General features: G+C 37.9%; 1 protein-coding gene across 10 annotated transcripts in view; it reads right to left on the bottom strand.

The window, feature by feature from the left end:
• The window catches only part of ZDHHC20 (zDHHC palmitoyltransferase 20), a 51,925-nt gene that overhangs the window by 14,486 nt on the left and 24,411 nt on the right, over positions 1–13,028 (bottom strand). For all 10 annotated transcript variants that reach the window (XM_072326548.1, XM_072326544.1, XM_072326540.1 and 7 more), the window contains 5 exons: positions 10,869–10,963; positions 7,697–7,817; positions 6,291–6,360; positions 5,105–5,137; positions 4,210–4,330 (listed from right to left, as the gene is read on the bottom strand). In XM_072326548.1, coding sequence (XP_072182649.1) covers positions 4,210–4,330; positions 5,105–5,137; positions 6,291–6,360; positions 7,697–7,817; positions 10,869–10,963 — 440 coding nt within the window. The remainder of the gene's footprint in view (positions 1–4,209; positions 4,331–5,104; positions 5,138–6,290; positions 6,361–7,696; positions 7,818–10,868; positions 10,964–13,028) is intronic.

Raw genomic sequence — 13,028 nt, 5'->3', positions numbered from 1 at the left:
GCTAGTAAAATACATATCCCAATTGCTGCTAATCCCTAAGCTTTGTTAAAGCTGTGATTATTCTCCCTATCCCAGAACACATGGTAGCTTTCCTGAGAAGCATCATTTTCAGAATAATGTCCCTAACTTCTCATGGCATGCATACACCCAAGCAGTCACGCTTGCCAATACTTCAACATCACGATTTGCAATCTATACAAAAACAAAAAAAGAATCAGAGTTTCCACATCCAGGCTTTTCACTACACAACCGTAAAGGGAAAGACTATATGAAACTACAACCTTAAACTACTAAGTGTTACGAAGTACCACCTATATGACTCTTGTGGAATTGCTTACTTAAATGACATAGCTCTCTATGAACAACTCCCAGGCCAGCTGATTTTGTAGCTCAGAAGAGCAGCGGCAGCTTAATTTTTGAGTTTGGACTAAAAAACATATGTTTATTTCAGCTGCATCTTCTTCAATCAGTAGGCCTACAAGTGGGAGAAAGAGCTTTTGTTTTATTATGCACTATGATGAATATGCACCATCTCCACAGGGCATTCACCTTTTCTGATCACACAGTTTCAGCTACTGGCTCTAAGATCTTGAGCTGCAAAACTCAAACATCTTAAAAAGAAAACCTAGCTCCCTCCTGGAGAGAAGGGTGCACTCTCTGAACATGTAGCATGGACCCAGCCACAGCTGTGTTCTAGCAGCAATCACACACCACAGCATGTGAGAAGGATGAAACTTCCACCATGATTTATTCAAAAAACAGGCTTAGCAGAGCACAGAAGCAGAGCCTTGTAGGTGGGAAAACTGCAATGCTTACAAAGAGGAGTGAGTTGCACCATGAGATCACATTTACTTCGCACATGTAATAGAACAAAGTCAGTCACTGTTTTGACGAGCCCTTTACAGACTCCTTCACAAGCACTGAGCCATTTGGGTATCTATCAGGTCACTTCAAAAACTAAATAAAACAAAAAACAAACAAGAAAAAATAAATGTTGCCAGAACTCGTTACTCATCTTAAATCCAGAAAAAAATTGGAACATCTCATGTATATCTGTCTGTATACATGCAAGAGGACTCAGTTCTAACCAAGGATGTGGAATCACTTTTCTTTCTTTTTTTTTTTTAAATGCAGAGGTTTTTTTTTAGAAGTATGCACCATCTGTCCTGGAACACGTATCATATCCTTAAATTAGCTATGCCCAGGATTGCCAAAATAATTTGGAGGGCGCTGAAAGACACCGAAAACAGCTGGAAAATATACAGGTTTCAAGGTGGGAGAGAGCACAGCAAGAATGAGAGCTGATACAAACCTCCACTGGGAAGTACTACCATGCACTGTGTAAACAAGGCGTCAAGGACTGGGCGTTCTGCCAGTCCTGGCATTCCTATCAAACACATTTGTTAACCTGTGCTTTTATCTGCTCATCTTAAACAACTTCCTAGGTAGAAATAAAACTTTTATGAGTACAGGAAAAGGAGTTTTGAGTATAACAAATGGAATTAAAATGTCATTCATATTCCCCTGATGTAGAAAACAAATTTTAATACCCACATAAGAGTGCAAACATTGTGGTAAATACTCAGAGCCAGCACAGTTGCTCCATCACTGCTGGAACAGTATTAAACTGGTTGGTACTTCTGCACAGACCATGAAAGATGCTACGCAAGTCTTGCACATACAAGCAGGACACAGATTTTTTTTCCCACAAGGGTTAGGTGTGCACATCTCACGAGCTTGCAAGTACTGAATGTTGTGTTTTTATGCAGGCGTTATCAACAGTGCAAGACAAGGCACTGCTAGAATTTGTGTAGTTAGCATATACACAAGCACATTTTGCTGTGATCACAATCACATTACTTCAAGTTCTGAAGTGATCAAGGCTATGCTCCAAGCGGTTCATCTTTAATGCCAGCACTGGGCATATAATGTAGTTCATTACCTACTTTCTCCAAAAGCATTTCTGAGGAAACAAAAAAAGATCTCTGCCTTCTGAAGGGGGACTACAACATTCCTGACAGTCAAGCTATGAAGAAATAAAACCCTTTAAACCAACAAAATCTAGACAGCCCTGGCAGTTATCTGTCTGATGCTGTAGCAAACAAAGTTGAGCATCAGCAATGTAGTAAAGCCATTTGGAGCCAGCACACACCTGTACCCCCTCTGATCTGGATACAGATATAGAGAGGAGCTTCCAGGACTACTGTACAGTCAGCAGCACCTACCTAAATGCTTACAGTATGGGAGTCGTGTTAAGTTCTGCAAGCCTGCAGGATTATGATGCCACCAACTCTTTCAAGAACTCTAGCTTAATCAAGCTATCATAAAACCATAACAATATTAGCTTTGTGAAATGATTTATTATGCATAAAGTGAATCAGAGTTCTAATGTAATTCTAAGATCATGCTATCACCATATTCTGTCTTGAAAGTAATAGGAAAATTAAAGCAACAAGTGCAAACACACAATTACATTTTCTACTGTCACATTTCAGAAGAAGCCTATTCTTGTAGGAAGCATTTTAAGCAACTAAATAATTAAGAAAACAATTCCCTCTTAAGTCTATTTCCTTTGCTCAAGGGTCCACTTCATTATCTCGTCCGATGGGCTTTGGAAAAGGCTTGCTGCAAATACTGGTAATTCAGCGTTTATTATGGCCAGAAGTCCTGCTGACTTCCCTTGAAGTAACATTTGTGAAGTGAGGTGACTAAACAAATTTATCTTCTTTTTTCAAGCACTGATTGGTAAATATGGAAAAGCGCATCTACAGCTATGTTAGAAATGGCATACAAAGCACTGGGAAGCAGCCAGGCAAATGTTTGGGAGTGGCACATCTACAAATTGAAAATCTAACTATTTACAGTCAACCAAGACTGAACAGCAGAATCGGACCGTTCCATCTGAAATATCTGTCAGTCCACAGCTACGTATGTTTGTGATTTTCATCTCACAAGTTACCAAAAGCTCAATTCCCACACAGTTCCCTGCCTTCCAGTGACAATCGGCTGTACAGAACTGAGAAAGACACACTATTTTGACAGATAAGGCTTAGTTGAATCCAAACAAACTTGCTTTTTATGCATTTATCTTACCTGTCTAGTGATGCTGGCCTTGAAATACAGACTTTTCTGAATATATGACAAAGCTTCACTTACAATGAGATGGCATTTAGCTCCAGTGAAGACTTTCCTTTGCTATAGGTAATTACTGCTCTTCATAGCTACACCAACAGCAACTAGATCTAAAAAATGTGTGCTGTTGTTTATTTACAAAGAGGTGATGGAAAACCTTCCACTTAGCAGTGCTTTTTTTTCTCCCCATGTTAGTTAATGGAATCTGGTTAAGAGAATTCTGATGCTATCTTTCCTGTCTCATGAGGCAGGAAGGCACAGTATGAGGTTTTGGAGATGAAAGGAAACAACACCAGAACACATTCTATTCAGCCTGGAAGGCAACTGGAACAAAACTAATAGGAGGAAGATAACACTGACACGCAAGGTCGCTCAGTCTTCACATACATTCTACTAAGCCTAGTGAGATACATGTATGTGTACCTACCATTTAACAACTAATAATACTTTCAAGGAATACAGGTAAAATTGACACTATACCTATCCTAGTACACTACCTGTATCAGATCAGTAAAGCCACCAGTATGAAATACAGACACACCTAAGGGCTCCAAAGCAGAGATCAGAGTGGGTTCCCAATGAATTCATTGTCTTATCCAATTGCAGAATATCCTCAAACAAGTCTAAGACACAAAATTAAAAATACTGACGTGAATTACGATGTGTGTGTACATATATAAAATTAGACACACATATGTACATATAAATACACACACATGCACTTGTTTTAAGGAACCAATCCTCTCTATACCTACGAATCTTTAACTCTCAGTCTAAAAAAAGAAGAAAAAAAACCAACAAAAACCTGACCAAAAAACCACCTAAGCTGTGTCAATTGATTTTGATAGAGCAGAGAAATTGTAGCGTCCTCATCAGAGCTTCTTCCCCCAGTTACTCATTCTGGGAAGTGTAATAATTTATCAATATTCAGAAGGTTCTCCTGTTTCAGTCACTTTGATTGATGCCATTAATGGTAATGAACCATGGAACAGAGTAAATGGTGAGTGACAACATGCTGATGCAGCCTTCAAGAATACATGCAAGATTAAATAAACAAAAAAACACCTTAGAACTTACTGTCCAAAACTTTATGAAGTACTGCAAGACTGTAGCAGCAACAAACAGACAGTACAGTAAGGAATACATTAAGAACAGGAGGAAGAATTTGTAGTTAGAAAATCCCACACAATTATTCACCCTAGAAGGAGGGGAAAGAGAAAGAGGTTACTATGATATAGCAAAAAGTAAATAAATTAATAACAATTTATAAAAAAACAGCAACCAAAAAAGCACAATACATTCAACTGCTTTAGCAGAGTATAACACATACGATGTCAGTGATATGTCCAAAGCAGTCTGACACTAGTGTTTCATAAGGGCTGTCATTATGAATGAACCAACCTCATTCTTCTGGCCAAGTTACCTGAGGCCTTCCCAAAGTTTGGACCTCTCCCAAGAAGTTCCAGAGGACAGGATGTGAGCCGGCAAAGCATATGAACTAACTGCAGTAACTGCAGATCATACAAATCTGTCCATCAGCTTTAGAGAATGTTGCTTTGGTTACAAAAACTCCTTCAAGTCAAGATAGTGCAAACGTTTTATCTTTGTGGTGATAGTAGGTAATATTTGTACTGACTACCAGTGAACACAGACTGCAGAAAGGTAATCAGAAACTGATTTTCACAAGGTAGTGGTTATCACCTCTTCTGTTGATAATAATACTGAAATAAGCAAAAGAAATGCTATTTCTCATAGATCTTGTTAACTCCAGGGTTTCTGTGTGTAAGGAAAAACTGCACGGTTTGAGCTACAACACACAATTTTAAATAACAAAGCCTCAAAAAATTCTGTAAAAATCCATTTTTACTTCAAAGTTTCACTTCTGTTGTAGTAGGCATTCTGAAGCAGGATGTACGGGTTGATTAATTATTACTATACTGCTCTTTTTCTTTATTTTGTTTTTAAAACTTACCATGGACAGTGGTGGTCCATTTTTAGTACACATCTGAAAAAGAGAAGAGGTGATCTGCAACAAGTTAAACTAAAAGACACATTTGTTTTCTACGACACATGCTTTTAGCTTCTGAAAGTTTTGGGGTTTGTGCTTTTGTAAGGTAAATTCCCCACTGTATCTTTTCCCAGTTGTCCTAATTCCCATCACATCTTCAAACTGCAGCAGACATCCTTTCAACCAAAAGGACCAAGTGAGATTCAACAGAGCTATGAAGAGTCTCTTAAATTAACGTTAAATTACTAAGCAACACTTCAACCATGTTATTTATAGTTGATTAAGCCACAGTTGTCTTATGTGCATGCTGAAAGAAAACAAATCCAAAGGATGCTTCAGAGCTGCACAGATAAGGTATGCCAACCCAACTCTCATTTCAACCAAGTCTAACTTAGGGCTGTTTTTGTAATGTTTGTTCTTTTCCTCTTTGCTTACAGTAATTGAGGAAAAAACAGCACAGTGAGTAAACTCAATAGTCCATATGCCATCTTCATCCAGTTTTAGTTTAAGGACGGGTGACAGACATTTCAGACAGACAGATATTTGCTGCATTTGCTACTAAATTTGATTGTAGCCAAAAGATGCGTATTAGGTTCTTTAGCTAATTAGATTTCCTCAAGCTCAGCCATACAAAGCTTTGCTCACAGCTTCAGTCTTCAGTGCCCTTACAGACTTCTCTGATGACTCAGAATGAGGTTAGGGAATAACACTGGTGTCTTTTAAATGGCAAAGATGCAACTCCACTGCCATTTCTTCAGATAAAGGATTTTAGCATTATTAGTAGTGCACATCTGTTTTAAAGCTGCAGAGGAAAGATAGAATAGAGGAGCTCTACAATAAGCATGTGCTCAGATCTCAGACTTATCTTTCTTTACTTTCAATTGCTGATTTATTTTTACATAAGTACTGCTTTATAAAGCTGTAAGCAGTTTTCCTAACAAGTTCTGCCACTTTGGTCTATGGGGCTGCAACAGGAGGACATTTGCTTTCTTGAACTCCAGGTACCAATTGTTTGAGAAGGGAACAAAGAGAAAAATCAACTGTCAGGCAAGGGCTGAAACACATATTAAAGCGTTCAATATTGAACATATTGAACATATTGAATTGATGATCTGAGAGCAAATCCATCATTTTGGATTCAGAAACTTACATGTCACACGCAGAACAGTGGTGGCAGCGGTCAGGTTTGATTAGCTGGCATCGATCACAGTATCTGATGGCTGCATTAAAGTGGCAAGGGACAAATTATTAGAACTAACTTAAGAAAAGTTTTCCATCTTAACATATACTGAATCTTAAAAGCTCCCTTCCCACCCCGTAACTCCTGTTCTCACAGTCCTTCGTGTATCTACTCACACAACATATACTTTTCAGTTATTTAAAGAAACATAAGAAAGCATTTCAAACACTTGCCTATGAACCTATTACTAGAGTCCACTTCCATTTACTCTTTGGCTCCCCAGTTTTTTTTCCATCCTTATCCTCTGGCAATGATCCCCCATCAGCATCTCTCATTTTCTTTCACCTCTGGTCAGAGTACTTAAGCATCTCAACATGAAATTACAATCTTCCAGTAAGCCAGCTTTCAGCATTAGCCTTTCCTATCCTCTTCAGCAAACAGAGATGTAGCAGTCCATTCAGCGAATTAACTCTCATCTTTCCTGGGTATTTTTAAACAAGGCATCAATCTCTTCTCAATGGAAATAAGATATGAGTATAAGCAGTTTGCAAGGAGGAGGAAAAGCCCACACCTACAGCTAAGCAGAACTGCTAAGAGCTGGCAGCAGCTTCCTGGACCACTTCAGGAAATGGGACTCCCTCAAAGGGAGGCTTATATTTAAAAAAAAAAAAATAAAATAAAATAAAAAAAAAAAATCCAAGTATCCTTAGACTGTGCTTGAAAAGTCACACTGAACTTCGGTAACAGCATCCTGAGTGTTTCATGCAGAACACTACAATATTTCTCATTTCAAGAAAGAGGAACAGGTATTGTTAAGATATATAAAGTTTCATATATAAATTGGAATGTTTATACATATATATACTTACATACATATATATATATGTACTGAATCAGGTGAGAGTGAAATAATATTTATTTCTTACTAAATTCTAGCCTTAACTATGAAGTTTCTCTACCTATGGAATTGATACAAGCTCAGAAAAAGAAAGAGGGATACAAATGATTGTAAAATTGAGCATAACGTCCATTTTTCACCTACTTTGAAGTGTAATTCATTACTGTGGTTACATTTTGTAGTCGGAATTGGAGATAAATGTTTTCATCTGACTTCTTACTACAGGAGGTGTTTTTTTTTTTTCTTTTTCTCTTTTTTGAAAGAACTATTCCAAGTACTGGTTATGGTTACACATTGAGAGTTCTAGAAAAATGATTCCCATTTTTCATGGTGAAAAAAAGAAAAACAAACAAGCAACTGAACAGCCACAAGTTCATGGTCTCTGCAGAAGGTGCTCATCATATTGTTCATTGGCTGACATCAAACAAATCTCACCACATTAAACTAGCAGCTTCAGGAGCACAAAATTATACCTCACCTCTTGATGCTGTTGTTGTATAGATAGGCAAGTCTTTAGCAGCTCTTCTCAAAATCTCCTGCTGGGACTCTGGTCTCTCTTCTTTTTCATATTGTTCTTTATCAGCTTTTGACAAGCAGAACTGGGAGTGAAAAGATGGGGATAAAAGGATGAGACTAATTATAACTTCGTGTTGTACTCAAGCTCCAAGGGAGAGACTCTATGTGTCTTAACCGCTGGATGACCCCAGTCCTCATCCTTCTCCCCTGAATACCACAGAAGATCCTCCAAATTGTCTGTTGTGTTACCTATTGCATTTTCCCTTCAACACAAAGGAAGCAAAAAACCTAGGGGAGTTTTAAGAAGGTGCATCCTTTAACTCATGCTGAGTATAAATTCAACTCATTCAAGACAAGAGAAATGTTTAACTAGCAGTCCCTTGCTGTGACTGGAAGTTCTCATATCCCATGTTCTCTCTCTGACTTACGAGAGACAGAGAGACATATAAGCCAGAGAAAACAGCAGTAGGGGAAAGCATTTTTCATGGCTTCTGCAAAGAAACTGAGAAGTTTAAATGGAATTTTTACTTGGGAGCACTCAGTATTGAAATCAGTTTTAGCAAAGCCTGTACAGTTTCAGAGTTACAAATCTGAGTACAGTGTGAGGACACTCCTGTTGAAGCCTTACAATTATACCAGTATCACCTGGAGAGCTTTAACTCACTTGTGAAATGCTTAATTCCATATCTACTGAAATAAAGAGCTTTACCATTAAGTCCCACAAAACCCAGCGTGCTGGTAAGTTTCTATGGAGGTGAGGCTGAACTCAAAATTTCCTCTGGTATTTTCTCTTCTGAAGCACTTTTAAACTCTGAGCTTTCTGCAAGGACAAGAACCCTTTTATGAGCACACACAAACAAAGTATTCACAGTAGTGAGTGGAAAATGCTGTGTGTGCAGTTGGAGCAAAAACTGGCTTAGTGTGGCTTAATACAACCATATTTTCCTACCAAAAATATGTATATGACTGGTTCACATAGATTTCTGTCTCATCATGTACTTTTTCCTCTTTGGAACAGAGTTGGTTGGAAAGCAACAACAAAGACTCAACTTATAGAAAGAGGAAGCAGTTAAGACATGGCTGCAATTTCTCAGTTTTATTTCCCAATCCATAACGCAAATAAGTTGCTTTACATCCCACAGAATCTAGTTAGTCTTCTGTTACATATGATAGCACTGGTAAGACTCCAGTTATTGAGCCCATCCATCATTCAAAGGTGAGACATGAAGCACTGCCTCCTTTTAAATAATCAAGAACTAGAATCAATCTATGCAAAGAATGAAACTGAAGTTTAACACTTTAGTCATCATCAAGAGTTCAGACTTTTTGTTTTAATAACCACCCCCAAACTGAAACACTACAGACTTACTGAAATATGGAAACTGGAGATGCTCACATCAAACACTTCAGACAGATGTGAAACAACATGCCTTTCTCCCTATTGCCTCTTATGTCTGCTAGGGTACCAAACAACTGCCTCTATGAGCCATGACCAAGTAGAGGCTGCATTAAATATGAAATATTACTTCTAGATCACATTTCTTTGGTAGGTCATTAATATGCAGAAAAGGTACTAAACCATAAGACTTAAAACTTTAGTTTTTCCAAGTAACATCAGAGTATTACTCTTAAAAATCCCAAATAAAGATCCTGGTTTTCAGAAGAGCTGTATTTCTGTTCTAACTTTAAAAATTAATAGAGCCATGAGACCACAGGCTCGCTGGACAATGGCAGGAAATGTATGTTCAAAGGCATCAGAATTTGTCTATTACCACATAGCTAACAATTTCCAATGTGGTTCCAGTAGTTCTTACTGAAAACAAAAAGAGTCCCTTTGTTTCCTTCCTCTTTCTGGATGTAATAATGTGGATTGTTCTTTCTTCCAACAAACATACAGGGATTACACTAGGACAACAGCAGCTGCTGAATCCCTTTTTAATTCAACAGTATGATCACAGGATGCTGTTTGTTTTGCAAGAATAGCTAATTTAAATGACTAAAATACATACGTTCATACTCATACAATGGGGAAATTCTGAAGTCTGGCTTTAAATAAAGCCAGCAGAAATTACTCACTGATATACAAACAGAAGGGACTTTCCCACAGAGAGAAGAAAGCGTGTTTCCTGAGTCGCCTTTTTTTTTTTTTTTTTTAAATAGAAGAAAGCTGTGTTAATCTGATCTATGCTTATATGTAAGATAAGAAATATTCATCACATGCCATATGCCCCAAATATCCTTTTGCCTCAATGAATATCAAAAGCTTCCTTCAGTATTACTGCAACTATAGGGTAAGTACTGTCAGAAAATGATTTCTACTACTAAAGAACCAAGGCAGATAGCAAAATTTACCAGGCAGCTTTAGGAAGGGCCCAAGTTTGAGGCAAAGTCAGTCTTGCCAAAAATAGAATAAAAATGTGATCCCCACAAAGCAACCAACATCTCAAACAGTTTATCCAGTTTAAAAGCTTTAGAAAGCCAAGGGAAACATTTCAAATGTGGTGCCAGCATTTAAACCCTACAGACACATGCCTTAGAGAAAGTAAAAACAAGGTAATTAATTTTAGGCTTAAAACAATTAACACAGCTCTTTTCCAAAACAAAACTGAAATCCATCATGCATTCTTTTGCAATTACTGTAAAGCTCCTTTACGTATTCAATTCCAAATTGTCACTAAACCTCAACTCGACTTACTACCAAGTGGTTCAGCCCTTCAGACCACGAACATACACTGCATTACTACATTTTTTCAACCAAAAGTTCAAAACTAAGGAAAAAAAACCCACAGAGAAGCAGTCATCGGATTTTTCCATTATAAAAATGTCGAAGTAGTTCATAGCAAAGCATTGCAGCCCCAAATAAACCTTATCTTACAGCTTCAGCACATACATGTGACTGTCAAATTTGTGACGTATTAAACATCTATTCTAAGGAAATGCCATTACACAAAGCTCACAGTTTTTCTAAGAGTAATTTGATGATTTTCATTCATGATTTGCTGTCAAGCTGTTTCTATTTCAGATAATGAGAAGGGAAAGGTGAATCATGCATTACTGCAAACAAGTTTCATCACTGAAAACAATTTATCTACTTAAAAAAAAAAGCATTGACATTTTTCTCACGTCAGATTTACCTCATTGGAGGGGGATGCAGGAGATGTGAAAATTGTCTTCCCGTAGGACCACACAAACATGACAAATGACAGATGGAAAATCACAAGGTACACAACTGCAATAAAATACAAATGAAATTTTGGTGAATACAGCTGAAGAGAGCAAGAGATAAACCCTCTGATTTTTGCTGAGGGCTGCAGTATGACACCGTGAATGACCTGATAAGATTAAGTTACATTAAACTCTTTTGCTTGGGTAAACTTCACACTCAAGGAGCACCCGCTCTAAAAACGAGCAAACAAAAAAACCCACTAAAACCACAGAAAACTCAAACCCACACAACCACCACCAAATCATTAAATAAGATGGTAGCTGTTCCTCGAGGAAATGTTAAGTTTTTATCTAAAATACTCAAAGAGATTTGAAGAGGGAAAAACAAAACAAAGAAACAAACAAAAAAAAACAGAATTGAATGCAGTTTCACCCTGCTAAACTTTTGAGGCAAGTTTGCTACGATTCCATTCCGAGATTATAATAAAGAGATGTACTTTTCATAGAAACATCACATGAGTGGGCCATCGTAGAAGGCACTGCTCTTCAATGAGAATAAAACCCCAAATCAAGAAGTGAGAGAATTCCACTCCGAGAGCTTGCTATGAGCTAAAACTGCCTGGAAATCTTATTTCAAACCATCAGAAGCATGTACGCTGTAAGACTCCCTCTATTACAGTCACAGTAGTACCAAAATGAAGGTGGCTTTAGTATGGAGCCCTGACAATTTCTGAATGAGTCTGTATCATACAGTTGCCTTAAACTCCACAGACCTTACGACCCAGGAAGGTTCTTCCAATCTCATTTCCTCTAAAAGTTTATTTTATCACTCGAAGAGGAAACAGATTGGTAATGCCTGATCAGCAAGCCTTAGAAAAGAAACCATACCAAATATTTACTTAATCTTCACTTTTTCAGTTGCAGGAAGAAGGAAACTTGACCTACTTTCCTGTGCAGATACACACAGACCTTTAAGAAGTGACATTACATCCTTAATGGATTGCAGAACAGACCCTTAACCTGAAGGAACTTCCATAAACTCAAAGAAAAATAAAACAGATGCATGTATGCAGTTACAAAAGACACAGCTTTAACTTCTCTTTTTTTTTCCCCCCAGGATTGTCACAGTTCATTACAGTAAAATGAGAAAAAACAGAACAGAACACCACCACCAAAAACAGCATTTGTGCCTCCTTCAGACAATTCTGTTCTTTACCTTTGCTACTGACTCCTCCAACTTAACAGACAGACTTGGCAAATTTTCAACTGTGAAACTCAATGAAGATGGAGAATTTTTCTAAAACTATCCTAAAATTGCTACTTGAATTCTATTTCTGATAGGAGAGAACTCACATTTGGCTGTACTAGGAGCTACGTAACTAGAAGCGGTTCTCTACATGCTACACACATTCAAACATAATGTGGGTAAGCAATTAAAAAATGTGAGATAATTAGAAAAGACTTCAAATCTTATCAAGAACAGCTGCACAAATCAAAGCTTTGGGGAGAAAAAAAGGGTGAGAAGAGTTGAATAGAAATGTGGAAAGGGCACAGCAAACAGCTTCATTCTGTCCATAAAAATCAACCCCAGAATCCAGGTTCTTTTGAAGGTTTATTTTTAGTACATGCAATACTCCATACAGAGCAGAACCTTGAAGTCACGGGTTGTAAATATACCAATAACAAGGGCACAAATCTGTGGCAATGTAATCAGCATTTACCAGAAAGAGGAAGCTGTTAAAAGGCTCCTGTACTCTTGTAATAACCAAGATCTTGCAACCTGGCGCTGTCATTACATGCAAAGACAAGCGGGCAAAGTGGGGCACCACCCAGGGAGGAGTCCACACCCTCAGTTGGCAGTCCCTACTAGTCTTGCACTGAGTAAACTCCTGCTTCTTTTCCCACTTGCATTCCTACTACAGTCACAAATATGTGTTCTGCCAGTGCTCCCTGAGAAATGAGTTTGCGCAAAGATCATTTTTTGATGGCTTTGCTTTGGCAATCTACCCACCCTTTGGGTAGCAGTACCCCTTCTGAGAATACTCCCTGAAGCCTCCTGCGTCAGTTCCAAATACAAACAGAAGCTGGCTTCATACCCATTCAGTTCATTTTCTTGTAATCGCAAGACA

Source organism: Excalfactoria chinensis, chromosome 1 (genome assembly GCF_039878825.1).
Source record: "Excalfactoria chinensis isolate bCotChi1 chromosome 1, bCotChi1.hap2, whole genome shotgun sequence".
Taxonomy (NCBI): Eukaryota; Metazoa; Chordata; class Aves; order Galliformes; family Phasianidae; genus Excalfactoria; species Excalfactoria chinensis.
Note: the sequence above shows the minus strand (reverse complement) of the source record. Positions and strands in the feature narration are given on the sequence as shown.